This window comes from Sebastes umbrosus, chromosome 16 (assembly GCF_015220745.1).
Source record: "Sebastes umbrosus isolate fSebUmb1 chromosome 16, fSebUmb1.pri, whole genome shotgun sequence".
Taxonomy (NCBI): Eukaryota; Metazoa; Chordata; class Actinopteri; order Perciformes; family Sebastidae; genus Sebastes; species Sebastes umbrosus.
In genome coordinates this window covers 3,739,760-3,767,681 of record NC_051284.1, presented here as the reverse complement: position 1 = coordinate 3,767,681, position 27,922 = coordinate 3,739,760, and the positions used below count along the sequence as shown (strand labels likewise).

General features: G+C 41.1%; 2 protein-coding genes and 1 long non-coding RNA gene across 6 annotated transcripts in view; 2 read left to right on the top strand and 1 right to left on the bottom strand.

Moving 5' to 3' along the window:
* The window catches only part of LOC119474418, an 813,351-nt gene that overhangs the window by 449,121 nt on the left and 336,308 nt on the right, over nucleotides 1-27,922 (top strand). The window lies entirely within an intron of this gene.
* On the bottom strand, nucleotides 1,047-27,093 carry dglucy (D-glutamate cyclase). 4 transcript variants are annotated; one of them, XM_037796458.1, is made up of 17 exons: nucleotides 26,996-27,038; nucleotides 24,618-24,700; nucleotides 22,822-22,964; nucleotides 22,196-22,349; nucleotides 21,211-21,297; nucleotides 19,401-19,554; nucleotides 15,113-15,263; nucleotides 13,980-14,102; nucleotides 13,637-13,879; nucleotides 11,893-12,010; nucleotides 11,189-11,331; nucleotides 10,955-11,054; nucleotides 10,130-10,278; nucleotides 9,467-9,586; nucleotides 6,971-7,131; nucleotides 3,678-3,880; nucleotides 1,049-3,396 (listed from the first exon to the last, which is right to left on the bottom strand). In XM_037796458.1, exons 3-16 carry the CDS (start codon nucleotides 22,922-22,924, stop codon nucleotides 3,719-3,721), a joined length of 1,968 nt encoding a protein of 655 aa, XP_037652386.1. In that variant the 5' UTR covers nucleotides 22,925-22,964; nucleotides 24,618-24,700; nucleotides 26,996-27,038; the 3' UTR covers nucleotides 1,049-3,396; nucleotides 3,678-3,718. The 4 variants fall into 4 exon arrangements, with proteins under 4 accessions (XP_037652384.1, XP_037652388.1, XP_037652387.1 ...); XM_037796456.1 differs by having other exon boundaries at nucleotides 1,047-3,880; nucleotides 22,822-22,961; nucleotides 26,996-27,036; XM_037796460.1 differs by lacking the exon at nucleotides 22,822-22,964 and having other exon boundaries at nucleotides 1,048-3,880; nucleotides 26,996-27,093.
* LOC119504409 lies at nucleotides 1,918-14,638 on the top strand. The gene is made up of 3 exons (XR_005210559.1): nucleotides 1,918-1,932; nucleotides 6,404-6,406; nucleotides 14,126-14,638. It is a non-coding gene; the product is annotated as an uncharacterized LOC119504409 (long non-coding RNA).

Below are 27,922 nucleotides of genomic sequence, written 5' to 3'. Positions count from 1 at the left end.
AGAGACCTTCGTCTGGTCAGCTAACATTACTGCCAAGCAGCTGAAATATAGAGTGATATTGTGGTTTTAGCTGACGTGTGTCGCCTCACTGTTTTGAGTGATGCTCGTTCATGTCTATGTAGAGCGAGCAAGCGCGAACCCGACGCTGAGTTTCGTTGACTTAACGGCCACAGGTGTCGCTGTTAACAAGCATTTCTGAAAGTTACAAAAATGACATAGAGAGAACAGATCTCTTACTAACCTGTAGTGGTTTGATTGCCGAAATTTCAAGATATCTGTCAATACAATGGAGGTGAATTAAAATTCATTTATTTTCATAGAGTAGCTGTTGGAAATGTTATCTTGCTATTGTTTTCCGTTAAGACCAACATTTGAGGCTGTGGGCATGTTCATGGGATGCAGCCTACCTGTAGGTCTGGTCTGTTTAACAAAGTTACGCTAACCGCTACCTGTCCACTGTGCGTTGGCATTTCTTGTTTCTCGGCAGAGAACGATTAAAGAAAAACGCTGAATCATTTTCTAAGCTTTTTATAAAATAATTTCTGCATGAATTGAAATGTATTGATAGTATATTTTTGCATGTATGGCGGGCGCATCTATGTATATGCATGCATCTGGCGGACAGAAGGAAAACCAACCTATGTCACCACACTGCATTTTTATAAACTATAATAATCTGGTCATGGGTCACATCTCTCGCCCGTGATAGTTGACAAATGCACTTCATTGATGATTTTCTTGTGGAGAAAGTTAGTTCCACTGCATATATCAGACACACAAAGGTATTTCCATTCCTATCATACACTAATAAAAATACCATGTCAGAATCCAGCTCAACTGCTATAAAGGTGCACAAGAGCTCATCATAGCTCAACTTAGAAAAGACAATATATATATATATATATATCCATAATAGTCCATAATATATATATACTGTATATATATATATATATATATATATATATATATAATACAGACTTCAGATTACTCACTCATCACTCAGCTTCAACCGCTTATCTGGGGTCGGGTCGCGGGGGCAACAGCTCCAGCAGGGGACCCCAAACTTCAGATTAGTGGTATATTATTTTATTTAAATTACATCATAATACAAAAATAATTCAAATAAAATGCATTAAAACATATTTTTCTGACAATAACATTTAAATTAAAGATTCAATTCCAGCAATATATTACAACAATGTGCAACACTGACTGAATGTCTGACTACATAAACAGTCATTTGTCAAAGTGGAGTGTTGATGAGAAGCAAATCAATATGTAAGAACAAAAAAACATCATCACTGTACTTCATGGAATGATGTTTGTTTAAAACTGACACATTTGCCAAATACGCATTGTTCAGTGTTTCTGCCGATTGCATTATACATTTACTGCTTATAATGCAGTAAATAGATATATCTGGGTACCTTACACTAGTCCAAGTAATGAAAACAACATAAAGTGGTGTCATGCTATAGTGACATGCCAAAACACTAGTGTGCCTCCAGAGTGTTTCTCTCTTTTGCGTTTGCACGCATATTCCATTGTCAGATTTATACATCTGAAGATCAAGGTCACATAATAATGTGAAGTTTAAGTTAGGATCCAGCTTGTTAAGCAGTCTGTGGAATGTGTTCAGTTCATCTATCTCTGCATCCCAAAGGACCTCTACATCATTAGTGGATCTGAAATATGCCTTAAAGCTGCATTTGGTAACTTTAATAAAAATAACTTTTTGTCATGTTTACTCAAACTGTCACTATATTCTGACAGTAGTACATGAGACACATAATCTGTGAAAAAATCAGCTTCCTCTGTGTCCTCTTAGTGCTCCTAATGTCATTTGCAAGATTCCACTGCGTCTGAAGAAAATACAACCAATCAGAGCCGAGGAGTCTCTGAGCGGCTGTCAATCACTCACAAACTCAAACGGTCAAACTAGGCAGCGCTGATCACATATGAATCAATATTCTGTTACTGTAATGCCTATTTTCTCTCCTCAGATGTTTTCAGAAACATAGTGGACTGTGTACATGTTTTCAACATGGAGGCCGGGTCACAACCAAAATATGTTTCTGAAAATATTTGAGGCAAGAAAATAGGCGACAGAATCTTGATTCACATGTGATTAGCACTGCGTAGTTTGACAGTTTGATCAGAATTTACAAGCAGTGATTGACAGCTGTGTTACGGCCGAGCCACACTGGGAACGCGAGCAGCGTGTGTGCGTCGCGGAACCTCTTGCTTTTTATTTTGGCATCCATGTTAACAGGTCAGAGCAGCCACACAGCGTGAGCAGCTCGGCTCGGCTGTGCGTCATCTGCGTCTCTTCTAGAGATTTGACGTCTCGCCTAATTTTTTCCGCGTGCAAAAATAGACTATAAAAATGATCTATTGACTGTATATTGATATCATACCAGGACATTACTACAGTTTCAATGTAAATATCTGTAGAATAAGTCGCGGACATGAAAAAAAAGTTCATATTTATTTTTATCTCAATAGTGAAATATTTGCAGGACAGTGTTGTAGAAAATACAGTGACTTGCACGGCTCCACAAGTGAATGGTACCGGCTTTTAATTGGGGATTATTACAAATGAGCACAGGCTTCTTAACCTTTTTCTGTCTAAAATAAATATAAATTACATTTCTAATGAAATGAAATGGCCATTATGAAAGGCAAACTGAAAACGCTGTTGGTGTGGACACCACACGCGTGAGAGACGCAGAAGTTCAACGAGGCAGCCGCCACGTTCCCAGTGTGGCCCGGTGGTTAGAGACTCCTCGGCTCTGATTGGTTGTTTTCCTTTGGGCATTTTGCAAAAGCCATTAGGAGCACTAGGAGGACACAGAGGAAGCTGAATGCACTACAGTCAGGATATAGTGACAATTTGAGCAAATATGACAAAAAGTTATTTTCATTAAAGTTACCAACTGCAGCTTTAACATGTGTTTTGACTTGAGTCAGCCGTGTGCATGCTAATAACTGTATATACCTGTGTTCAAAGTGACACTTGTGTCAAACGCAAAATCACAGCCCATTTAAGGGACAAAACGTCTAGTGGTTCTGTGCTAAAGATCCGTTTTAACATCGCAGTTGTTCACACATCACTTTCTACTTACGGTCAGTAACAACACAATGAATCATCTATACCATTGCGAGGGCATTTTAAAACACTGTTATTCTTCAGGGCATCAAAATAATGTCAGAGCTCTGATTCTTTCATTCATTCATTCATTACTGAAATAGCAGAGAGCAGATTACTTGAGCTTACTTTACTTTGTCACCGGTAGTCAAGGAAGAGACCTGAAAGGTAACCCGGCAACCCCAAAATTCACACACACAGCTCTCCTTTCATTCACTTGTTTTTCCCTCTCGCTTCCTTTTGGCAATCTGAATAGAGAGGAAACACAACTTCAGTGCCTTGACTTATATACAGTATCATCAGGTGAACAGCATGCTCATGGCCTCAGGCCGTCCTCAGCACCGCTGACTCTCATTCAGACTACCTCACAACATCAGGCACCACCAAATCAATACATTGATTACTAATCTAAAACGTTCATTTCCCACACATGGCCCTGAACGTAACGAGCGTTCACAGCTACTTGTATCAAGATCATGTTATTACTCTTATAATCTCACACAGTCAAAATTCACTTTTTGAACTACACCTCTTTTAAAACTATTGCTGAGAATAAACAGGAGGAGGTGATCATTGGTCCGGAGTGGTGCAGCCTAGTGTGACTTCCAGTAGTCTGGTGATGATGTCAGAGTGTGTGGGGTGAAAGGTCAAACCATCCACCTCCATGGCCAGGTTACCAGTCTTCCCGCTTCTTATCCCAAAACGCACCAGAGTGGAAAGGATAGACTCCTCCTGGAGGAGGGACAGAGAGATGGACAGAGAGAGAAAGAGTGTGTGTAAATAGCAGTCTTACAGAGAGGTACCATAGGTCTACTTTTTTTTTATTGAAACACATATTGTTATGGTTATGAAGCAGAGCATTACATTAGCATTCATTTGGAGCTGTGTGCCCTCTGTCCCCTGGCTAATGTCCAGTATTTACTGTCCTTTTAGCTCTGTTTGCATGGTTACTACTGGGGCTGTCAATCGATTCAAATATTTAATTGTGATTAATCGCATGATAGTCCATAGTTAATCACGTTTAATCGCAAATTAATAGCACTTTTTTTTATCTGTTCAAAATGTACCTTAAAGGGAGATTTGTCAAGTATTTAATACTCTTATCAACATGAGAGTAGACACATATGCTGCTTTATGCAAATGTATGTATATATTTATTATTGGAAATGAATTAACAACACAAAACAATGACAGATATTGTCCAGAAACCCTCACAGGTACTGCATTTAGCATAAAACAATATGCTCAAATCATAACATCGCAAACTGCAGCCCAATAGGCAACAACAGCTGTCAGTGTGCCATTTTCATTCACATATCTTGAAGTCAGAGGTCAAGGGACCCCTTTGAAAATGGCAATGCCAGTTTTTCCTCGCCAAAATTTAGCGCAAGTTTGAAGCGTTATTTAAAGGGACTATTTGTAACTTTCAGAAATGCTTCTTAACAGCGACACCTGTGGCCGTGAAATCAACGAAAGTCAGCGTCGAGCTCGCGCTTGTGCTCGCTCTAAATAGACATGAACGAGCATCGCTTAAAACAGTGAGGCGACACACATCAGCTAAAACCACAATATCACTCTATATTTCAGCTGCTTGGCAGTAATGTTAGCTGACCAGACGAAGGTCTCTCCATGAATCAATGCTGATCCTAGTGTTGGCTTTTCCTGCTTCAGTGGAGGCTGAGGCATCGGGGCTCCTCAACGAGTTACGTTATCGCCTCCCGACCGCAGCCGGCAGCCGAAGACACCGGCACCCGGTCGGTAACGAGACGACAACGTAACTCGTTGAGGAGCCCCGTCACATCACAAGACACGGAAAACCTCTGTTGGTCTGGAGGAGCTGCAGCAGTTATTTCTGCACAAACGTCCACTGTTCATTCACTAGATATTCTCAGAGCTAAACTTTCTCTTCTGCAGTGACGAGTGAGCGAGCGTTCACGTCTAGTAGAGGTGGAGCGAGTACGCGAGAACGCGCGTTCTGTCTGAGTGAATGCAAGCAGGCAGTGGAGACGAGGCTACGGCCACACGCGAGTGCGCATATGCGAACGCGCATGTGTGAACGCGCATTTGTCCCGACCCGGTACATGTATACGCTTAAAAAGTTACAAACAGTCCCTTTAATCTCCTTCGCGACAAGCTAGCATGAAATGGTTGGTACCAATGGATTCATTAGGTTTTTCTAGTTTCATATGATGCCAGTATCTACACTCTAGCTTTAAAACTACAACCTAAAAATTGCAAGTTGTGTTAATACGTTAAAGAAATTAGTGGCGTTAAAACAACAGTTATCACATTAACTTTAACAGCCCTAGGTACTGCACATTCTCCATTTCAGAATACCATTCTTTTCCAGCCTTAAATTTCCAGGCTGCTGGGTAGATTTTTCAGACCATATTTGACTTTGTGACTCTGGGTGTAGAAGATGCTGTGACAAGACTACACTGCTTTTGCCCTTACATATGGCCGCTTACACCATGTTGGAGATGTTTTTGCATCCAGCTCTCTCTCTTTCCCATTTGGAATCCTTAGCCAACCAGACTTTGTATTTGGGATTGTCAGACCAACCCTCGGAGAACTTGCATTTACCCAATTGTGGCCGTTCAGTTCTGTCTGCTGCGTAGAAAGTTGGATGACGTTCCGCCGTCAAACATCTTGGGGCAGAGCTGTTTTGCAGGCTGTGACGTGGCGTAGAGGCAGCTCTGTGTCAGTGTGTCAGTTGCAGGTCATAACCTACTTCTTGCCTTGTATTCGACAACATTAAGCTCTCTCTGGCCCGCGCTCTCTCACACAGTAGTTCATATTTTGGATGTGCTGGCTGCTCCAAACGCCATGAAGAACGCTCTGCTTGTATGATCAATTTATCTTTTAGAAATTCTGAATTTTATATAACAGAATAGGGGCAACAGTCTGGAAACAGACATTTTTTTCCAAACTCTCTTTTCATTTTTTCCACACTTATCCAGACCTGGAAATTACTAAAATCAAATTCTGTACTGTGTTTTGATCTCCCCCAAATCCAGTGGGAAATATCTGTCTCTTTATCCGTTAATGCTCCACTACACTATGTACACAAGCTAGTTTAACAGTCTACTGTTTGGGGCCGAGCAGGTAGTCTACAGTGGGTTCTGTGGAGCTCAAAACAGCTGCCTGCTGCTGCTGCAAATGAGGCTGATGACAGCGGAGTTTGCAGGCCAAAAAAACAAAAAGATGATGAAAAAGAGGCTAAAATGCTCTGTAGAGCTGAGGGGAGCTGCAGAGTAGGTGATAATGTTCTGTGGGTTTGTGGTCCTGTGAATTTAGTCTTTTGATCAAAGAAATATTGTTTATTGCAACTTTAAGTTAATTAATAGGTAAAGCATAGAAAAGACTGCATTATTTATTTAGTCTTTATAATTTTGTTGTATTGTATGATACACCTGAATTTTCTTTTGGCTTGAACATCTGGTTATATAACTTCTGTGAAATTGATTTCCTTTATTTATTTTGTAACTTTTTCTTGTGTCATTTGGAAATGTATGCACTGTGGACCAGGGACATTCATGTGCATTGGCATGCTCTAATAAATCATCTTAATAATCCAATCTCAAACTGAGAGCGGAGAGAGAGAGAGAACATACATGAATGATCTTTATGCATCCAGATGTTCCAGTGTTTGTAGTTTACTACTTCAGAGTAAATTAAGTTGAAATAGTTGCTGTTGAATTCAGAGTTACTGTAGATTTATTTAGTACTCTCAGTGTGTGTGTTTGTGCATGTGTGTGTGTGTGTGTGTGTGTGTTTGTGCATGTGTGTGTGTGTGTGTGTGTGTGTGTGTGTGTGTCTCACCTTGTCCACAGATGGCAGGTTAGCAGTCCAGTCCTGGAGCTGTTCTGGGGGGATTGTGCGTTCCAAACCCAGTCCTTTGTTTCTGTATCTCTGGTGGGAGGAGCAGGTGTGGAGCAGGTAGAGCCCACAGGCCACAGCATATCCTCCCCAGTTAGACACCCCTGCAGGAGGGAGGGACGGTGATGAGAGAGGGAGAAGACAGATAAAATAAAAGACACTGGCAAATCCTGACAAGGAAAACTCTGAAGTTGTACTATAAGAGGTATTTCACTGCTTTCTCAAAGCATCATTGTTGGTTCTTAATGAGCAAGGATCATGTCCATCAGCCAATGGCCAGATGTAGTAAGTAGTAAGTGTAGCAAAGTGACCTTTGACCACCAAAATCAGATCAGCTCATCCTTGAGTCTAAACGGACGTTTGTATCAAATCTGAAGAAATTCCCTCCTAGCGTTCCTGCGGTATTGGGTTCACGAGAAAGGTGCGGACGGCCGGACAGCCCTGAAAACATAACGCCACAGCTGTTGCCGGCGCGGAAGCATAATAAAAAGCATGAAATGTAACAACTTTCCCATTGTAAAAGAAGATGCTCCCTTTAGGATGACGGTTTGACAGAAAATGTAACATTCCGGCAGTCATACTTCCACCTTCTTAGCCAAGATAACCGAAATTTTGCAGGAAAAATTATATTGGGTGTCGGAACATTGCCGTAGTTTGGATGGAGTCAGTTAAAGGTGCTAAATGTGAGATTGGGAGCATTTCTATTGCCTCTGCACGGCTCTCAACATGGCGACAGTTGAGCCAGTGGCTCGTAGCTAATGGTGCTAACAGCGCTAATGTTGAAAACAACCAGTGTTAACCTGAGGGGGGTAGCCGGAGGGTGGGCGTTACGCTTCCATGCCAATATGGCCAACTGCAATTTTCAAATTGCAGGATTTGATAGGTGAAATGTTTGTCAAAATACCATTCTATATTAAATATTGTGGTGTTGCTGACACATCATATTATACAGACTTAAGAAAACATATTTATTTGGTACAGATTTCTGCAAAAATCACACCATAATCATCTTGATATGTGTTTTCAATGAAAATGAGAAAAAAATAATAATATCACAAATCATATCGCAATTCAAAATCGCCCTACCGGTTATGTCAACAAAGCAAAAAGACTGAGAGTGACTTCATTCTCTGCTCAGGTAGACTTTACTCCTCTATATCTTAAAGGGACTATTTGTAACTTTGTACGCGCATAAATGTAGCGGTCGTCACACATGTGCGCTTGCATATGCGCGTTGGCGTGTAGCCGTTGTACCCTCCTCCTCTGCCTGCTCGCCTTCACTCAGACAGCTCAGCTCGCTCTACCTCTAGACGTGAACGCGCGTTCACTACACACTGCAGAAGAGTTAGTTTAGCTCTGAGAATATCTAGTGAATGTACAGGGGACGTTTGTGCAGAAATAACTGCTGCAGCTCCTCCAGACCAACAGAGGTTTTCCGTGTCTTGTGAAGTGACGGAACTGTGCAGAGATTTACGTTGTCTTCTCGTTACCGACCGGGTGCCGGTGTCTCCTCTGCTCACTCCGGCTGCGGGCGGAGAGAGCAGGGAGACACACTGCAGAGCCCCGCTGCATCAGCCTGCGCTGAGGCAGGAAAAGCCAACACTAAGATCAGATCTAAATCATGTTCATGGAGAGACCTTCGTCTGGTCAGCTAACATTACTGCCGAGCAGCTGAAATATAGAGTGATATTGTGGTTTTAGCTGACGTGTGTCGCCTCACTGTTTTGAGTGATGCTCGTTCAGGTATATTGAGAGCGAGCAAGCGCGAGCCCGACGCTGACTTTCGTTGATTTCATGGCCACAGGTGTCGCTGTTAAGAAGCATTTCTGAAAGTTACAAATAGTCCCTTTAACATAGCAGATAGTTGATTGCTGCTATATTAATGCTCTGGATATCTTATAGAGAACCTTTAAGGACTTGAATGGTCCCGATCTCACATTGCGTCTTTAGCTCCCCCCGTGAGCGTGCTGATCTATCTAGGAATGAATCACTGAGACAGAGAGGTTGTGTGTTATTTCCTCTCTTTGGTTTCACTTCCCCATTTGGACAGATAAAACGTCCAACATTTATAAAGATTAGCGTACAGATAATGTAGTTACTCCACTGTGGAACTTTCTAACCACTTTTGGTCCTTGACACAGGCTTTCTCAGCCTACAATCAGAGGTTGTGGAGAGGCCAGTTTCACTTTTATTGTGTGTTCAGTGTGTATGTTTGATATATTGTATATGCATTCTGTGTGTAGACCTGTTGGTGTGTACCTGAATTTCAGTGTGCATTAAATATGTATCCATACTTGCAGGAGCAGTGTAATCAGCAACGATGTTACAGTCGTTATTACGTGTGTTAAAAGCATTTGTGTGCTGTGCGTATGCACCCATAACAACAGTATAATCTGCCGTGTTCACTTTGTACGGCTAGTATAACGAATAAGTCCATACCTGCAGTGATGGCGTAGTCAGCGGGAACAACACAGGCTATGAGACTCCCTTTGGGCATCAGAGTCGCCACCTTTTGTTTCAGTTTACCCATCCCCAACTCATTACCACCATCACCCACTCCTACAGGGTCAGAGAGAGGGAGGTCATATTCATAATCATTTCTAGAGGCATGTACCAACTGTGTGTGAGTTTGACTGGTCTAACACAGAGGGCATGTGACAACATTTAAAAAGGTTCACGATTGTTTCTCCTTTCATTCATTAAAGTATATTCAAAATAAGTACTAGTAAGTACTGCACTGTCCCTACTGATTCAATAACGATTCCATATACTGCGATACTGTAAGCGAGGCGGTAAATTGCAATTCTTTAAGTCTAATTTTGGGAAAACTGTCATAGTATAAAGACCACACCAGAAATACACCATTTTAGAATAGGCAAAATAAACACATTTATACTGCCCCAAACTGCATGTGATTAGCATAAAGTGTAGGGCTAACCCTAACCCTGTTTTTTATTCGACAGGTTATATGAATCATTAACATAATAATAATTGGTTGTTCCATTATTGTTTACAATTTGAATCCCCTAAATTAGAGAAATAAAAAGGTATTATAAAGAAAATAATATGAAGACAACTAAATGTAAATTGAGTGTTACCTACCTGTGGTGATAATTCCTGGTATATCTTTGGCAGCGATAAACAAGTCATCAATGGGATCCAACAGATGTTTGACGTTTATTCCTCTCATGTTGTAGTAATTTCCATCTGCAGCACGTCCACTGCGCTCTATCGCCACAAGGTGGTCGTACCTGGTAGTACAAATTACAAGCACATTACTTTCACACTCTTGAAGCTCAGATACTCAAGTTTTAAATAGGGCTAACAATCCATTAAAATATTTGATCGTGATTAATCGCAAATTAATTAAATTTTTATCTGTTCAAAATGTATCTTAAAGGGAGATTTGTAAAGTATTTAATACTCTTATCAACATGGGAGTGAGCAAATATGCTGCTTTATGCAAATGTATGTATATATTTACTATTGGAAATCAATTAACAACACAAAACAATGATGGATATTGTCCAGAAACCCTCACAGGTACTGCATTTAGCTTAAAGAAATATGCTCAAATCATAACATGGCAAACTGCAGCCCAACAGGCAACAACAGCTGTCAGTGTGTCAGTGTGCTGACTTGACTATGACTTGCCCCAAACTGCATGTGATTATCATAAAGTGGGCATGTCTGTAAAGGGGAGACTCGTGGGTACCCATAGAACCCATTTACATTCACATATCTGGAGGTCAGAGGTCAAGGGACCCCTTTAAAAATGGACATGACAGTTTTTCCTCACTAACAAATATCTACACTAAGGGCACAGATCGAACCAACACAGACTAATCTAGAAAATCTGTTATCATAATAGGGCTAAAAGGTCCTTTATCGTGTCCTCATCCTTACTGCAAACACAGGTCAGCTAACCTGGGCTTGCTGGGGTCTCCATGGTGACACAAGAAGTGTAGTGCAGAGTCTGGGCCGCCGTCTTCAAATGCAACCAATGGGATTGCAGTTTTCAGCACACCTGAGGGTGGTATTACAGAAGTTATTAAACCAAGTACAGACTCGTTAAATATTTAAAACAGATTTAATTTCAAGAGCAATGATGAAGGGTAATGACATTCTTTCAGTGGTGTTAGATTCTGGAGTCCGTCTCACCTGTCTTCACAGCTTCATCAATGATGGCCTGGTTCATCTCCAGGGCTCTCCTGTCCGTCACCATTGTCACCTGTTTCCCCAGCGACAGCAGCATGGTTGCCATGGCAATGGCACCAGGTGGGCCGTCAGTCTCCTCAGGGGGGCTAAAAGGGAAACCCCAATACCAATCAATATTTTGGAGCCACGTTTTGAGGTTCCTGTTTCAGCTTCACACTTAAAGTAGTAATCTCGAAAGATTTTCATTTAAATGAATGTCTGTCTATCTTTTTTCCCACCCCGCTTATTGCCAAAGGTGCTGCCAAAGAGAACGAAACGGAGATCTTCGAGATTGTAACTTTAAGGCCGTGTGTTTCCACCTCTGGTTGGGATAGTTTGAGCTGTCACTGACTCACTGCTAACTTCCTGCTACACAATGAGCAGCCAGCATGCACCTGTGAGATCCAGCTCTGCATGGTTCCCCATCAGGTGATGCACCTGATCTCCCCACTGTCACTTTTGGCTAGAGCTAAGAGAAGTTATGCTCCATGAGCGTGACACAAAACGGAACCTTGGCACAAAACATGTCACATACTGAATAATTAACTATGTACCAAAGCCGCAGGCTATTCAAATAAACGGGGATTAGGATCATGTGTAGTAAGATCACTTCTAAAAGGAATGTAAATATAGCTGTGTGTCAAGCGTATATGTATATGTGAAGATACCTGTGCATGATGTGTGTTGGAAAGCCGGTTGTTATGGCAACAGAGCATGCTTGGGAGAGTGCCAGGCAGGAACGCAGGAGTTCATCCTGAACAAATAAAGCTCTGATCCCTCGTTGACCTGGAGAGAGAAAAAGGGACAAACTCACATCCACCTCCAGCAAACCTGGTACTGACGTAGCTCTCCATCATCCTACAGTACATCTCTGCTAATAACCACAGAGGCTGTCAGAGTGTTATCCACCAACGTTTAAGGTGACAAATAGCTGGACACCATCAAACTTAATGAGCTCAAAGTGTCTTCTACATCACTCTCAACACGACACACACCGACGACGTCAAATCCAGAGTGACGGAAGTGCTGAGCAGAATCCATGCTGCTACTAGGAGAGCACTATGGAGGACAACATGGAGGAGATCAGCAGTCCACGGACAGACATACTTGCCAACCTTGAGACCTCCAAAATAGGGAGGATTTAGAAATGAAGGCGGTGGTTTGGGGCTCCTCAGAGACATTGTTTCCTGCATTCTGGTGACTTTTAAAGAATGAAAATAGCAAAATAATAAGTACACTGCAACTGCATTTTTAATCTTAAATACTTTTCATTTTACTTTTAATTCTCAGGAAAGACACTGAATAATTTACCCCTCTGGCATGAACTAATAATCATCTGTCTTTATTCGTTCATTCATTCATTTTTTTCCCTCTGCTTGACTATTTTTCTCTTAGTATTCTCTGTTTCTCTCTCCATCTCTCACTCACTGTGGGCACTTTCAGACACAATGCGTCAACAGCACCACTGCGCTCTGAAGCACATTATTTCCACCGGCTTGTGCCGTGCCGCGGCGGCTTTTCGCTGCATTGCGCAAAGCCGAACATTTTGCATTGTGCGTTGTGATGTGCGGCGAGAGCACCTCAGACCGGGTTGTGCCGCGAGCAGTTCTCTTCTGCCAGTTAACAACATCAGGTGTAGCTGTATTGTCGTCCGGGTCGAAACAGTAAAGCTTTTACATGCTGTACAGCGCCAGAAACAGGTTGAGATAACGAAAAGGAAAAAAAGGTGTGAAAATTTGTCATAAATCGGGAGAAATACGGGAGAATTGTGACCCTGGGAGGAAACCAGGAGAGGGCGATAAAGGTCGAAAAGGCAAATTTAAGATCTGATTTGAGAAACAAATTACTGAATGTAGCCTATGAGTCTACAGCCATGCCAATGGCTCTGTGAGGCTGTATATACATGGGTTTGAGCTAAATATCAGCATGCCATCATGCTCACAATGACAATGTTAACATGCTGATGTTCAACAGAAAATGTTCATGTCTTCGTTATTGTATTAACAGGCTAAGATTGGCAAAGATAACACAAAGTCCAGCTGAGGCTGATGGAGGTGACATCAGTTTTTCAGTTATTGGGTCATAAACCAAAGAGTTGGACAAGTTACAATTCTGACCTGATGATGGTGTTAGCTGAAATGTCTGAAGATTACCAAAGTAATTACAAGTCATCCTGAGGGGAAGATGAATATCTGTACAACATTTCACAATAATCAATCTAATAATTGTTGAGATATTTCAGTATGGGTCAAATTGGTTTTTAGCCACTTTCCTGGCTAAAAAGAAAATGTAGATTGCAGGCTATTAATAACCAAATCTGCGACTAAAATACAATTTCAATCAGATAAAGCTCCATCACTACGTATTTCATTTAAGAACCCAAATGAGATCACTCTTTGCACGTGTTTATACCTGGGTCCTCTCCAATAATCGTCTCCAGCTGTCTGATCTTTGCCACTGCCCTCTGAGATGCCAAACTGTACAACAAGGGATTGTGGGATACCAGAAAGCAGAGGGGGATCAGTTCTAGACTGGGATCTGTGGAGGGAGAGTGTCCGCTCTCAGAGGGTGGAGGTATTGAGGAGGAAGAGGACGAGTCTGGGATGTCAGTCAGGAACATACAGCCTGGTGAGTGACTGAAGGCCAGAGAGGGCTCTGTGGAGAGAGAGACAGAACATGAAGTCTGAATGCACGATCATTTCTTAGAAACTACGAAAAGGTTAATACAGTGTTAGCCAATAATCATGTTGCTCACTGCTGCTGAGTATTGCTTCTATAGCAGTCACTCCACAGGCCCAGAACACAGGGATATCACCGGGCTGCAGCTCTACTCGCCCCCCATAGTCTGGTCTGGACAGGTCCTGTATGCCTAAGACAGCTACACACACACATAATGCCAAGTTCAGTCAGGACCACTTTAGTCAAAGACACTTATTACATTGCAGTAATATATACATTATATTTGGCGGTATGGCTCTGCTCTGGGACCTCCCTGCCCATCCACGCGCATGCGTGGATCCACGAGCCTACGTGGTAGCATGAGGCAAGGAGAGCACTCCTCCTTGCCCTTCCATGTGCACACATGGAAAGCCAAAGGCAGGGAGAGCAGCAGCAAAGACCCCCCTGGGTGCAGAACAGAGCCGGAATCAATGACAACAGAATTGACATTGATTAAGTCATAAACAGTTAGGGGTGGGCGACACATCGAATATAGTCGATGTATCGCGGCTTGTCCCCCGCGCGGTACAGAAAACGACTACATCGCGAACATCGAACACAAATTGTCATGTAATGTTTCCAAGCCAACCCTTTTTGTATGAAAGATTAAAATTGTTCCAAAGAACCACTAATGAATATCAACAGAGATTTTAATGCAGACATATGCTGCAGGGACTACAAGATCATAATATTGGTGTGATTGGATGCATCAAAGGGTTAAATTGAGCATTTATGAAGTGCTTAGAGGATATTTGAAAATATTGCGATATATATCGTGTATTGCGATATAGCCTAAAATATCGCGATATTATCCTAGGCCATACCGCCCAGCCCTAGAACAGTATTAAAAGGAGGTGGTGGGGTGGAGGTGGGTTGCGAGCGGCTTGTAGAGGAAGCAGCAACGTTAGGCCGGCTGAAGCAGCTTAAATAAGGCGCCCTGTATGAAATTTACCAATGAATGCATAGAGAGGAATCAGCTGATCTGTCAGCTGATGCATCAGCTGATTGGGCTGGCTTAAGATCAGCTGTTATCAGCTGATCGCCATCGTATGAGCAGAGCTTGACATCATGGCCTGCCTGAACTAACGCTACGCTCGATTTATGGATGGGTACATGAAGGTTATTATCCTGTGTACAGCATGTGTGTGTGTGTGTGTGTGTGTGTAGTACCTGGGTCTCCTATGTGTACAGGAGCTCCATGTGCTAGAGGGTTGAGGTGAGTGACCTCCACTGCTGCATCCAGCTTAGCAGCTGGAACAGGACGCATAGTGACCACTAGAGGACAGCTGAACACTCCTGCAGGAATACAGGGAACTGCAGTCTGGACACACACACACACGCACGTACACACACACACACGCCCAGACGCAAGTGAGTTTGCCATGTTAAAATTTGAGCATATTTTGTATGCTAAATGCAGTACCTGTGAGGGTTTCTGGACAATATTTGTCATTGTTTTGTGTTGTTAATTGATTTACAATAATAAATATATACATACATTTGCATAAAGCTGCATATTTGTCCACTCCCATGTTGATAAGAGTATTAAATACCTTACAAATCTCCCTTTAAGGTACATTTTGAACAGATAAAAAATGTCTGATTAATGTGCGATTAATCACCATTAACTATGGACAATCATGTGATTAATCACGATTAAATGTTTGAATCGATTGACAGCCCTACTCTAAACTCTCAAACATTATATATGCTATCTATTTTTTCTTGAGGAAAAACTGTCTGCCCTGATTTTTTATATTTATATTCTATGTGTATAAAATTGTTCACAATGTGTATCTAATGTAAACCAGAGCTGAAACAATAGTTGATAAATCAATAGTCGATTGACAGAAAACTAATCAACTAACTTAAGCAACTACTTTGATGATGTGATAAATCATTTTTCAGGTAAAAAAAAAATCTAAAATGTGCTGCGTCCAGCTCCTCAAAAGTTAGTATCTGCTGTTTTATATCATTATAAACTGAATATATTTGGTTTTTAGACTGTTGTTCAGCGAAAACAAGACATCTAGAAACGTCACCTTGGGGTTCTAGAAAATTGTGATCGGTATTTTTCATTCTTTTCTGACAATTTTTAGACCAAATACTAAACACATTATTCAATAATGAAAATAATCTTTAGTCATAGCTCTAATGTAGACCTCAGCTTCATAAAGAAACTGTGTGTGAAGAGTAAAGTTTCCTACATTAGAGCTGTGGTGGTGGTTTAACGTAGTACACGGACATGAAAACAAGACATGAACGGCGGTCTCCTGGGTGAAAGTCTTAACCCATCCATCCACCCCGAAATCCTCCTTACGGACTTGCCTAACAATTTAGAGCCTCCCTGCGGTGATCCAGTTTACCAATAGATGATAACGCCTACTGAGCCAATTAGGAGGTAGAGTAGGTACCATACCACCTCAAACCTATGCTCGTGATGACAACTGATAACGGCAAATTAATAGGCTGATAACAGTTGAAGCTGCACAAATCTTAACATTTGATGTTATATACATACAATAAATCAATGCAATTAACCTTTATTTTCATATTTTTAAAGCAGGTGTTCCAAAGTGTGTGCGATCATGCTTTATAACACTGCTTCATGAACATAGGCATCACATAGGCTGTCAAACGATTAACAAATTTAATCGCAAATTAATCACACATTTTTTATTATGTTCAAAATGTACCTTAAAGGGAGATTTGTCAAGCAATTAATACTCTTATCAACATGGCAGTGGGGCAAATATGCTGCTTTATGCAAACATATGACATTGGCCATGCCAGTTTTTCCTCACCAAAATTTTGCGCACGTTTGGAGCGTTATTCAGCATCCTTCACGACAAGCTAGTCTTTAGGTTTTTGTAGTTTCATATGATACCAGTATCTTCACTCTAGCGTTAAAACTGACCAGCTACAACCGAAAAATTGCAAGTTGCGTTATTATCACGTTAACTCTGACAGCCCTAATAGAAACCCATTCCTGGCTACCTGCAGCTACTGTATATCCCATCATTTTTTTGTTGATCATGATAGTGGTAAGTAAGTAAGACTTTATTTATATAGCACATTTCATACAGGAGTTGCAGTTCAAAGTGCTTTACATAAAATAAATTAAAAACAAGCAGCAAGAGCAGTGCATGGAGTCAACAAAATCCTGATAAAAATAATAAAACATTTTAGAACAGTAGAAATAGTAAAATATAAATAGTGCAGGATAAAATTCGTAGTGCAAGTTACAGAGAAAATGCGCTGGTAAAAAGATAGGTTTTAAGATGTCTTTTGAAAATGTCTAGCGTGTTTGCTTCCCTAATATTTATGGGTAGTGCGTTCCATAATTTTGGGGCATAGTTGACAAAGGCCGCATCACCAATCTTCTTACGACTGCTTCTGGTGACCTCTAATAGACCTGCATCTGATGATCGCAGTGTTGTCGCTGGTGTGTAGTTTGTAAGGGAGTTAGCAATGTAGCTAGGTCCTTGTCCATTTAGTGCTTTGTATGTGAGGAGGAGGACCTTAAAATCGATTCTGAAAGTAACAGGCAGCCAGTGTAAAGTAGCTAGGACAGGACTGATGTGTTCTCTCCTCTTAGTTTTTGTTAATAATCTAGCTGCAGAGTTTTGAATGAGCTGGAGTCTTCCAGTGGTTTTCTTGGGAAGACCAGCGAAGAGTGCATTACAGTAGTCCAACCGGCTGGATATGAAAGCATGAATTAGCTTCTCAGCATCATTTTGTTTTATGAATGATCGTACCTTCGCTATGTTCCTGAGGTGAAAGAAAGCTGTTTTGGTCACTTTGTTAATGTGGGAGTTGAAATTCAAATCTGCGTCCAGGATGACACCGAGATTTGTCACCTCAGGTTTAAGCCAGGCGGTTAAACCTCCGAGATTCGTGGTTAGCATCTCTCTTTTAGATTTGGGGCCGATAAGTAGAACTTCTGTTTTGTCCTCATTTAATTTGAGAAAGTTATTGTTCATCCATTTGTTTATTGCCAACAAGCAGTTTGTAATGGAATTTATGGCTGTCGCATCATTAGGTTCAGCTGATATATACAATTGTGTGTCATCCGCGTAGCTATGGAAATCAATATTATGTTCTCTGATGATGTCACCAAGTGGTAACGTATAAAGAGAAAAGAGTGATGGACCTAAGCAGCTTCCTTGTGCAACCCCGTAGCAGTTTTCATGTTTCTTAGACATATGGTCTCCTAGGCTAACATAAAACTTCCTTCCTCTGATATATGTTTTGATCCAGTTCAGTACACTATCAGTGAGCCCAATAAGCTTTTCAAGTCTATTGATTAGGATGTCGTGATCAATGGTATCAAATGCCGCACTAAGATCTAACAGGATAAGGATAGATACTTTATTTGAATCAGAGTTAAGTCTGAGGTCGCTAATTATTTTGGTGAGAGCAGTTTCAGTACTGTGATATTTTCTGAAACCTGACTGAGAGACTTCCAAGATGTTATTTTCTTCAAGAAAGGAATTTAATTGGACTAATACTATCTTTTCCAATACTTTACTAATAAAAGGTAGATTTGATATCGGTCTGTAGTTTGCTAGTATACTGGTATCCAATTTGGGTTTCTTTAATAAGGGCTTTACAACAGCTGTTTTAAAAGCATCTGGAAAAACGCCAGTTTTAAGGGATGTGTTTATAATGTGTAGGACCGGACCTGAGACACTATCAAACACTCGCTTAAAGAATGTTGTGGGTATAGGATCGATATCTGATGTTGTAGAGTTACATTCACTGACAGTTTTAGAAAGTTCACCTAGTGTGATACATGTAAAAGTGCTCATGGTTACATTGCGGGATCTACTGATGTCAGTTTCACCTCCACTAGTAGTGATACTAGCTCTGATTGAAGTTATTTTGTTCATGAAGAATAGGGCAAGCTCTTCACACTTAGCTGCTGAGGATAGTGGGGGGACAGGAACAGTGTTTAGCAGCTGGTCAATGGTGGAAAAAAGAACTCTGGCATTTCCGGCGTGTTCTGTAATAATGCTGGTGGTGTGAGGCTACAGTTCATCTCTACTGTCTAATCTATAGTAATGTGATGTCAAAGTCTTTCTCTCCAGCCACATTCCTCAGGCCCCTTCACTGCCATTTTCTATCCATCCACAAGGTGCCGGCAGTCTCTCAGTAAATACAGTATACTATTACTATCCATCATAATACTATCATAGTTGCTTTGGTGCTTTCTTGCTGTTTTGCTTTGCTTTTGAGCTTCTGTCACTCTGCCCTTTCACCTGGACCTTTCTGCTTATCTGTACCTGCCAGTACGCTTATATACCTGCAATAAATCACTGCAGTGACCCGGTCTGCCTGCTTCACCTATATGTGGGTCCTATCCTTGTTATTAATTATTAATTAAATTAATTACACAAAGGTGTTACTATTACTTTGCTGCACATACAGCTTTGTATAGTAGATATTTGTGCCATACCCGATACATGCTGACGGTTGTGCCCTGCTCCTCGTTTCTGATGGGGACTCCAACTTTCTTCAGTTGGCCCTCAAAGCCAAAACTGCAGCCCAGATAGAAACACACCATGTCTGACCATGGGCCATGATGTGCAGCCTGCTGCTCTGATGAAGTCCTGGGAGCACAATAAAAAAAAAATAGAAGTGAGGCTGGTAGGATTACAAAGTCACGTCAAGAAGGTTGTGATTTCCTTTGATTCCTTTGGGAGCGTGACAATGACAGGCTGCCCATTCTGAATCAGTGAACTCATAAGAAATGTTGTTTAACAGAAAGCAAATGCGTGATAGTTTGCAAATGATGGTGCTTTTTGTAGACAGACAAAATGTCAATGAGGCTTAAAATGTTAAAATAGGTAACATTAAAACATGATTGTCTACCATAACCTAATTTGAACTATATTTATTTTACGGCTGTCAATCGATTAAAATATTTTTTATCTGTTCAAAATGTACCTTAAAGGGAGATTTGTCAAGTATTTAATACTCTTATCAACATGGGAGTGGACAAATATGCTGCTTTATGCAAATGTATGTATATATTTATTATTGTAAATCAATTAACAACACAAAACAATGACAGATATTGTCCAGAAACCCTCACAGGTACTGCATCTGGCATAAAACAATATGCTCCAATCATAACATGGCAAACTGCAGCCCAACAGGCAACAACAGCTGTCAGTGTGCTGACTTGACTATGACTTGCCCCAAACTGCATGTGATTATCATAAAGTGGGCATGTCTGTAAAGGGGAGACTTGTGGGTACCCATAGAACCCATTTACATTCACATATCTGGAGGTCAGAGGTCAAGGGACCCCTTTGAAAATAGCCATGACAGTTTTTCCTTGCCTAAATTTAGCATATTATTATGTATTGATTAATGCGTTAAAGAAATGAGTGCAGTTAAAACGATTTTGCATTAGCGTTATTATCACATTAACTTTGACATCCCTTATTCATTTATTTTCACATATTGGCCTACAGGCCTACTGGCATGGCCAGATGAACCTGTTAGGGGTTAAAGGTACTGGTTCTTCTTAAATCCCAGATCCTGCCCGTCTGTGTAGTGTGTGTGTGTGCAGTTTTCTGTGCTAGAATACGACACAGGTCTGTTGTATGGTTACTCAAGTAATGGTAAATGGACTTGCATTTAAACAGCCCCTTTCTAGTCTTCCGATCACTCAAAGCGCATTAGTGCAATAAATACCTGAATCATAAATGTAACCAAAGTCTCATTGTTAAAGGTGCTAAATTTGAAATTCAGAGCATATCTATTGCCTCCACACGGCTCTCAACATGGAGACAGCTGAGCCGGCAGCTTGCAGCTAACGGTGCTAACAGCAACAGTGCTGACAGAGCTAACCGTGTTTACCTGAGGGGGTAGCGGAGGGTGGGCGCTACGCTTACGCAACACTATCGGTCCGGACGGCGTTATCAGTTGTAACCACTGTATGAGGGCAGTGCAGAGAGGCGACCGTGAGCTAGCCAGTGGGGCACACTCACATGCACTATCATGCACTAAAAGCATGCGCGGCCACCCGGCTTTGTCAACAAAGCACAGAGAAGCTCTGATTTACATACCCAATAGTTGTTTGCTGCTATATTAATGCTCTGGATATCGTATGGAGCACCTTTAATAAGAGGATTTGGACCCAGTCATGACTAGAGGAGGTGGTGGTTATTTCATAGCTATCAGTTACCTGAGTATAACAACCCCAAGTATAAATACCTAAAAGCATTTAATGCAGTGCTCTGTCTTTATTATAATACCTTGGTTGAGTGCTGTAACTCTGCAGACTGGAGACCGTTTTCACCAGGCAGCCCTCTTCATACACACAGTACTTAGAAATGTCTGTCCTGAAGACACAGAAAGACACAAGCAAACACAAGTCATGTGTCATGTTGAGGTTTGTAAAGTGTACCATCAGCAGGAACTTCAGGAAGCACAGAGATTTGTGAGGTGGAAGGAGAATGCAAGGGATTCTGTAACACTTGAACAAATACTACTACTCAAGTGCCTTCATTAAATAACTGAGATGAGAAATGAGAATATTATTTGCAATAGTATATGACCTTCTTCACACAGGTGGGTCAGTGGCATGAAAGGCACATTCCTGTGGGCATTTCAGTTGTATATATTTTTTCTAAAACATTCAAAGAACTATTGATTGCAAAATACCAATAAGTATTTATTAAATCAATCTAGTAGCCTATTTAAGTTTGTTTCAAAAGACCAGATCCAACCAGTGGTTTCATGTCAGTCACTGTGTCTGTGTGATGGGTTGGGGATTGGTAAATTCTCCCTGAATCCCTCCATACTGTTGTCTTCATAGAGCGGTGTGCCGAGTGGTGTGTGGAAGGTATCATGTCAATGTTTCAACAACTTTTCGAAAACATTAGCAGACTCATAAACATCAACCAAAGTTAGTATGAAAGCTGCTGGACTTTTATACGGAGGTGAATCATTCACTATGTAAAATAATGAATTCAGGAATGAATAGAACTAGATTCACCTTAAAGGGGACATATCGTGCTCATTTTCAGGTTCATACTTATCGTATTCTGGGTTTCTACTAGAACATGTTTACATGCTTTAATGTTCAAAAAACACATTATATTTCTGGTTTTTTTTTAACACTGCAGGACTTATATACTAAACTTAATGTCAACCAAAAGAAGAAGAAAAATACCAACACAAAATGTCAAAGAATAATGGAAACCTGTTGGATACTTGCTCAGTGGGTGTGTGTTCTACCTTATGTCAGCATGTCTAGCAAGAGGTGGACAGGAAGTCTCTCCTGATTGGCTGCGATAAAGGAGTGGCAAGGGGGCAGGATTTCTGCGACAGAACGCCTCAAAGTCATTGGCCAGATGATTGGGCAGGATGACGACCCCAGCCTGCTGGTATCCTGACACACAGACACAGAAACAGACAGAGAACATGGCTCCAGTACATTAGCTGGTTGAACAGGATTTCTATTCGATAATGGATAAAGAGTGGGAGTTGCCATAGCCAATGTCCAAGTGCCACATCCCATGCATTATAATGGCATCAGAACCAAAAGAACACAGATATATCTTAATGGTACTAAGATAATGCAAGAACTGCTTATATCAAGTGGAATCAATTAGAGGAAACATGACAGATTCAGTTCTTCATTTAGGCCAAAAGGCTCAACTGTGTTGAGAGTATAAATGGGAGGGTACACATCACTGTACTATACTTCGTTATTTCCATCTATTGTGGTTATTTGCATAGAAACACAATGTAAATGATTAGGAAATAAATTATTGTATTTTTATTTAAATATTTGCTTTGATTAAAAAAAAAAATCGCTAATTTTCATGATGTCTTATAAGCTGCTCATAGCTCGTGTTTACCGTTGGCTAATCCATTCGTGGTGCTTATTCTGGGATCTTCCTGTCTGATCAACAGCCTCAACTCAGCGGGACTCAGAGAATTTAAATTATGTGACTGCTCCATTACAGAACACACGCTTCTGTAAATACTCCAACTTCTACTGCTGATACGAGAGAGAGAGAGAGATATGACTGGTTGCTCTGTGTACTCCAACCCTAGATCTAAGGCGTGCAGGGGAGGTGGGGCTGGACCGTCTATCCCCACCTCCCCGCAGGCTGCCTGTACCTTCTTGAAAAACAGGGAAAATATTTTTCAGCTGAGGCTCTTTGGGTGCTTCTGGTTGCTATGATACGGAAGTAAAAATAACTGCACATGGCAGAGTACTTGCTCTGGATATATGCAAAATATGCAGCGCTCTCATTGCAAAGAATTTAAAAAAGAAAAAATGTGAACATGTGTGGCGGTTGCTTGTCATTCCCTGCGGTTGGCTTGCGGTATTGCAATATTGCGGTTATTGTGACAGCCTTAATTAACAGAGTCATATCTGTAGAGAGACAGAAGAAAATATATAGGAAGAGACAGTTGAAACTTTAGCTTTTTTTTTTTTTTTTTTACTACCTCACGTACAGTACTATCAAAGATGCTCCAACTTTCCTGTCTGTGAAAACAGTTCTAAAGGTAGAGGAATCTCACATGTGTAACTAATTATTGTTAACTGTGTTTGTTGTATTGAGACTCAGAAATGACATCAGCTGCAGTTAGTTGCTCCTATGTTGTTAGTTTACTTATTTCTATAGAGTGCTCCAGGGATGACGTATTTTTGTAGGCCAACCAGGAAGTTAGCATCGCCCTGGTTCCCTCGTCAGAAAAGCCAACGGGACTGTTCCATTGGGTTTGGCATTTTGGCAGAAAATCACCTCTGTGGCAAACACACGTTTATGATATTACACGTTTTGTTCCGTAAAATAATCTCCACAAATGAACAACACTGTTATGATTTTTGATGTGTGAATACATTTGCCGGAAGTATAGAGCTAACGTTAGGCTATAAACAAACAGACAGTACACAACGGTCACATGACGAGTCGGCGTGACGACGTTTAGTCGTCTCATTTAGCCACGGAAAAGCTTCAAAATTCACAAATGGGATATGTATTGATGTATTTTATGTCGTAGAACAAAACATTAAAATCTCTTCAGCTTGTGTTAACCACAGACCTTATTTCAGGCATTTAACTAAAAACCCATTGACTTCCAGACGAGGGAACCAGAAGTGCTATCATTCCTGTAGTACTGTGTATTTGATATTTTACAGCTTATAGGGCACGTGTAACACAATCCAAACCAACAGGGCCTTGGTGTGACAGAACTGATTTCTCCTACGTCCAGAATTCTGTCATCAACAAGTGAAGTCAAGTGAAGGGAATGGAAAAGTAAGAACATAAGCTATAATCAAATCGCCTCTCTGCTGCTCTGGAGGTACAGGAAGCATCGATGTTAGAGGATATAGTTAAGAAATGCTTCTTACACGTTACTGGCAACTATGTGTGCACAAATAGATGGGCCGTTACGTACTATAAACGTTTCTACATTTACATCTCTTATAAAAGCAAACATTTTGTAGGTTCTCTAAAACATCATAGTAGAAACTGGGTATCTGTTAAATTAATGACGTTTTACTTTTTCTTGAGCAGATTTTAAACCAGTAATTTTACTTGCAACATTCCAAAGCCTTAAAAGCGAATCTCTAAAGTGTTAACTTTACTATCCCTGATAATAACAGAAAAGGGGAAAATAGTCCGTGTTTGTGTTTTACCTGAGTCCGAGGCATGGTGAGAGATCCTCATGAGATATCTGAGGGAACGTCTGGCGGCTCTGAAGGCAGTCAGCATAATTCACCTAAACATCAGCAAAATACACAGACATAAGAAATTGTAGTTGAGAGAAAACTAGAATTCTGCTCCTCCTCATGGCTCTGTTTTCAGGCTTTAGAAAATCTAGCCCGTGACTGGAGACTTTGACCAATCACAGGTCATTTCAGAGAGAGAGCATTCCTATTGGCTGTGCTCCGGTCATGTGACCAGAACTTGGCGTTCCTGCAACAGATTTCACAATGGCGGCGGCGGCGGCGTCACAAACTTTCTCATCTTACAGCTAAACCGTACACTACAAGATGATTCTGAAAACATTTGAGGAGAGAAATAGACATTAACGTAACAGAATATTGATTCATATTTGATTAGCGTTGCCTAGTTTGACCGTTTGGTCGGAGTTCGCGAGTGATTGACAGCCGGCTCTCATAGACGGCAGCTGGACAGCAGACCTCAGATCAGCTCTTACGGCTTATTTTCCTCCGGTCTGTGAAATCTTGCAGATGCTGTAAGGAGCACTGGAGGACACCGGAGGACACAGAGGAACATGTTTTTTTTCAGGATACCTGTTTCATGTACTACTGTCATGATATATCGACCGTTTTCATAAAAATAACTTTTTTTAATCATATTTGCTCCAATCTCGCCTACTTCAGCTTTAACGTGAACAATAACACGTGAACAATTTGTTTTACCGCCACTAATTTCTTTAATGCATTAACGGAACTTGATAACAGTGTGACGGCCCCTGCTTGTCTGCAGATGTGATGTATCAGTGACGTGCCTGTGTTGTGTTTAAGGTGCTGATTGGAATCCCTGGTACATCTGGACCACCTAGGCCCGGTGCTCCACCGGATGTAAAGGCCCGGCTTCTCGTGCGTCGCTCTCTCTCTCTCCCTCCCTCCCTCTCCCTCTCTCTCATTGCCAGCTGCCTGCAACCACTTTTGCTTTGCTTAGTTTCTGTTAGACTTTTTACTTCACAAAACCTCACACTACATTATTCAAGCATACCCACATTGACACTACTGATTTCACTGACTAACATACTCCATAACTACATTTGATTCTCAATTTATATTATTTGTTATAATACCCCCTAATAATTAAAATTAAAAAACGAGCCATCAAATTTTATCAACACCTCCAATCTAGTGACCCCCACTCCTACCAGTCCAGGGCCCTGCAGTGCCAAGAGTCGAACAAAGAAAAGAGTCCTCTCTGCCAGCAAGTCCTGAAGCTCTGCCCCCCCAACACCAGGGCTTCAGGACAGACACCAAACAATCTGGCCCAACCAAATCATCTCAAAACAAAAAGAAAATGATATCAAATATTGGAACGAAACCACCAAATCACAAAGTAAATTAGAGTTCTATTTGACCCTAAACAGAGAGTACACGGTGGCAGAATACCTGACCACCGTGACTGATAGTAAACTTAGAAAAACGTTGACAATGTCCAGACTGAGTGGACACAGCATGGTCATAGAAACAGGCCATCACAGGCAGAACAGACTACCCAGGGAGGCCAGGCTGTGTTCACATTGTTATACAAGAGCGGTGGAGACACAATCTCACTTCTTACTGTGCTGTGAGAAATAGAAGGACGTGAGAGGATGTTTTCTTTGAAAAAATAAATAACATACAGTGTATCCTGAGTTCATCCATCTCCCCGATCCTCAGAAAATACCATACTTATATGGGGAGAAAAATCAATGTGCAATATTAGCTGCAAAATATGTTGACTGTTGCCTTAGAATAAGAGGTGCTACAAGCTCCGAACATGTTTCTGATTAACTACATCTGTAAAAGAATGTATATTTAAAATGTATTTGGTATATTATGATTGTGATTATTTCTTGTGAAATGTAATTATTCAGTAATATGTAATTTCGCTTTGGCAATAATGTAACCTGAACGTTCATGCCAATACAAAATATTTTAATTTAAAAAAAATTTTATAATACATACTTTATATTATTTGTCATTTTGTGTCCGTTCCCGTTGTCGTCATGGCCCACGGGCCGGGTTATGACTGATGGGTGGCTCGTCTGTTTCGCTGTATTACCTGTCTGTAGGTGTTGAACTTCAGGGCAGGTGTAGTAGTTTGGTGCGCGGGGCCGGTTGGTGCGTAAAAGTAGTTGGAGGCTTTCAACGCACTCATTCATTTGTTGCTTTGTTTACTAGTGGTGGTAAACATTTGGTTGCTCGTGCACGAGCAAGTGTGTGATTGAGTGAAAGGACCCGGTGCATGTGAGCGGGTTTAGGGTTTAGGGTTTAGCAGGGTGAGTTGGTTTGTGGAGTTTTGTACAGCCGTTATTTCTTACCTTGTAGTTGGTAGAGAGATTTAGTTCCTGATTCTGGGCAAGGCCTATTGAAGGAGGATAGATCACGCGTCATCAACGCGTCATATTTTGGGAGTATGGCACATGCGCAGTAAAATCTGGTCTGCACTCGCCGAAATTGAGCCAATCACAACGCACAACCGCAGCTTCAGTTACACTGCGCATGCGTTATACCCAATCCGCAAGACCCGTGTCCTGGCCTCCTTCTATAGGCCTTGGTAAATTACAATATGCTGAGAGGTTATTATGGAATTTTAAATATAAAAATATACTGCCTACTGACACTATAATATTCATATCTTCCAGGATTTTAATTAACAAAGTCACTGAGGTTTCGCAGTTTGTTATCCAAACACCTAAAACCGTGACTGGTTTGGCTCTGAAGTCATTCACGTCTTACCTTACGAAGTGTTATTTATTTCAATGCCCTTGAAAAAAGTTGTGTACCTTCTTCTTCTCTCTGTTTACTGGCGGATCACAAACAACGTTAAGGTGTATACCGCCACCTACTGTACAAGAGTGTGTAACATCATGTCATTTTACACATTACTGCTACTCTGAAATTCTACCCACCAGTCCTGTGTCTCTTAAGAACATTAATAGAACATTAATAGTGAACATTAATAATAACATTAATAGTGGCTTCCTGGTGCCTTGAACCCCCTCACCCTCTGTTCCCAGTATCCCCATCAAATCCCAATCCCGTCCCTCCTCTCTGACTTGGTCCTGTAATCTTTGTCTTTCAGCCTCATACTTTTTACAATGAATTATTAGGATATGCTGCACATTTTCTTTATCACCACAATCCCCCACACTTGTCACTGTTCCTTTTCCCCATTAAAGCCAAAGTGCTATTAAGCCCTGTGTGATCTAGTCTGAGTCTTGTTATGATGATTTCCTCCCTTCTGT

Coding starts and splice junctions, on each gene's coding strand:
- dglucy (XM_037796458.1), bottom strand. CDS start 22,924: ATGGAGCAGTCACATAATTTAAATTCTCTGAGTCCCGCTGAGTTGAGG. Junction 13,880..13,979: donor AGAAGCAATACTCAGCAGCA/GTGAGCAACATG, acceptor CTCTCTCCACAG/AGCCCTCTCTGGCCTTCAGT. Junction 11,332..11,892: donor CCAACACACATCATGCACAG/GTATCTTCACAT, acceptor TTTCCCTTTTAG/CCCCCCTGAGGAGACTGACG.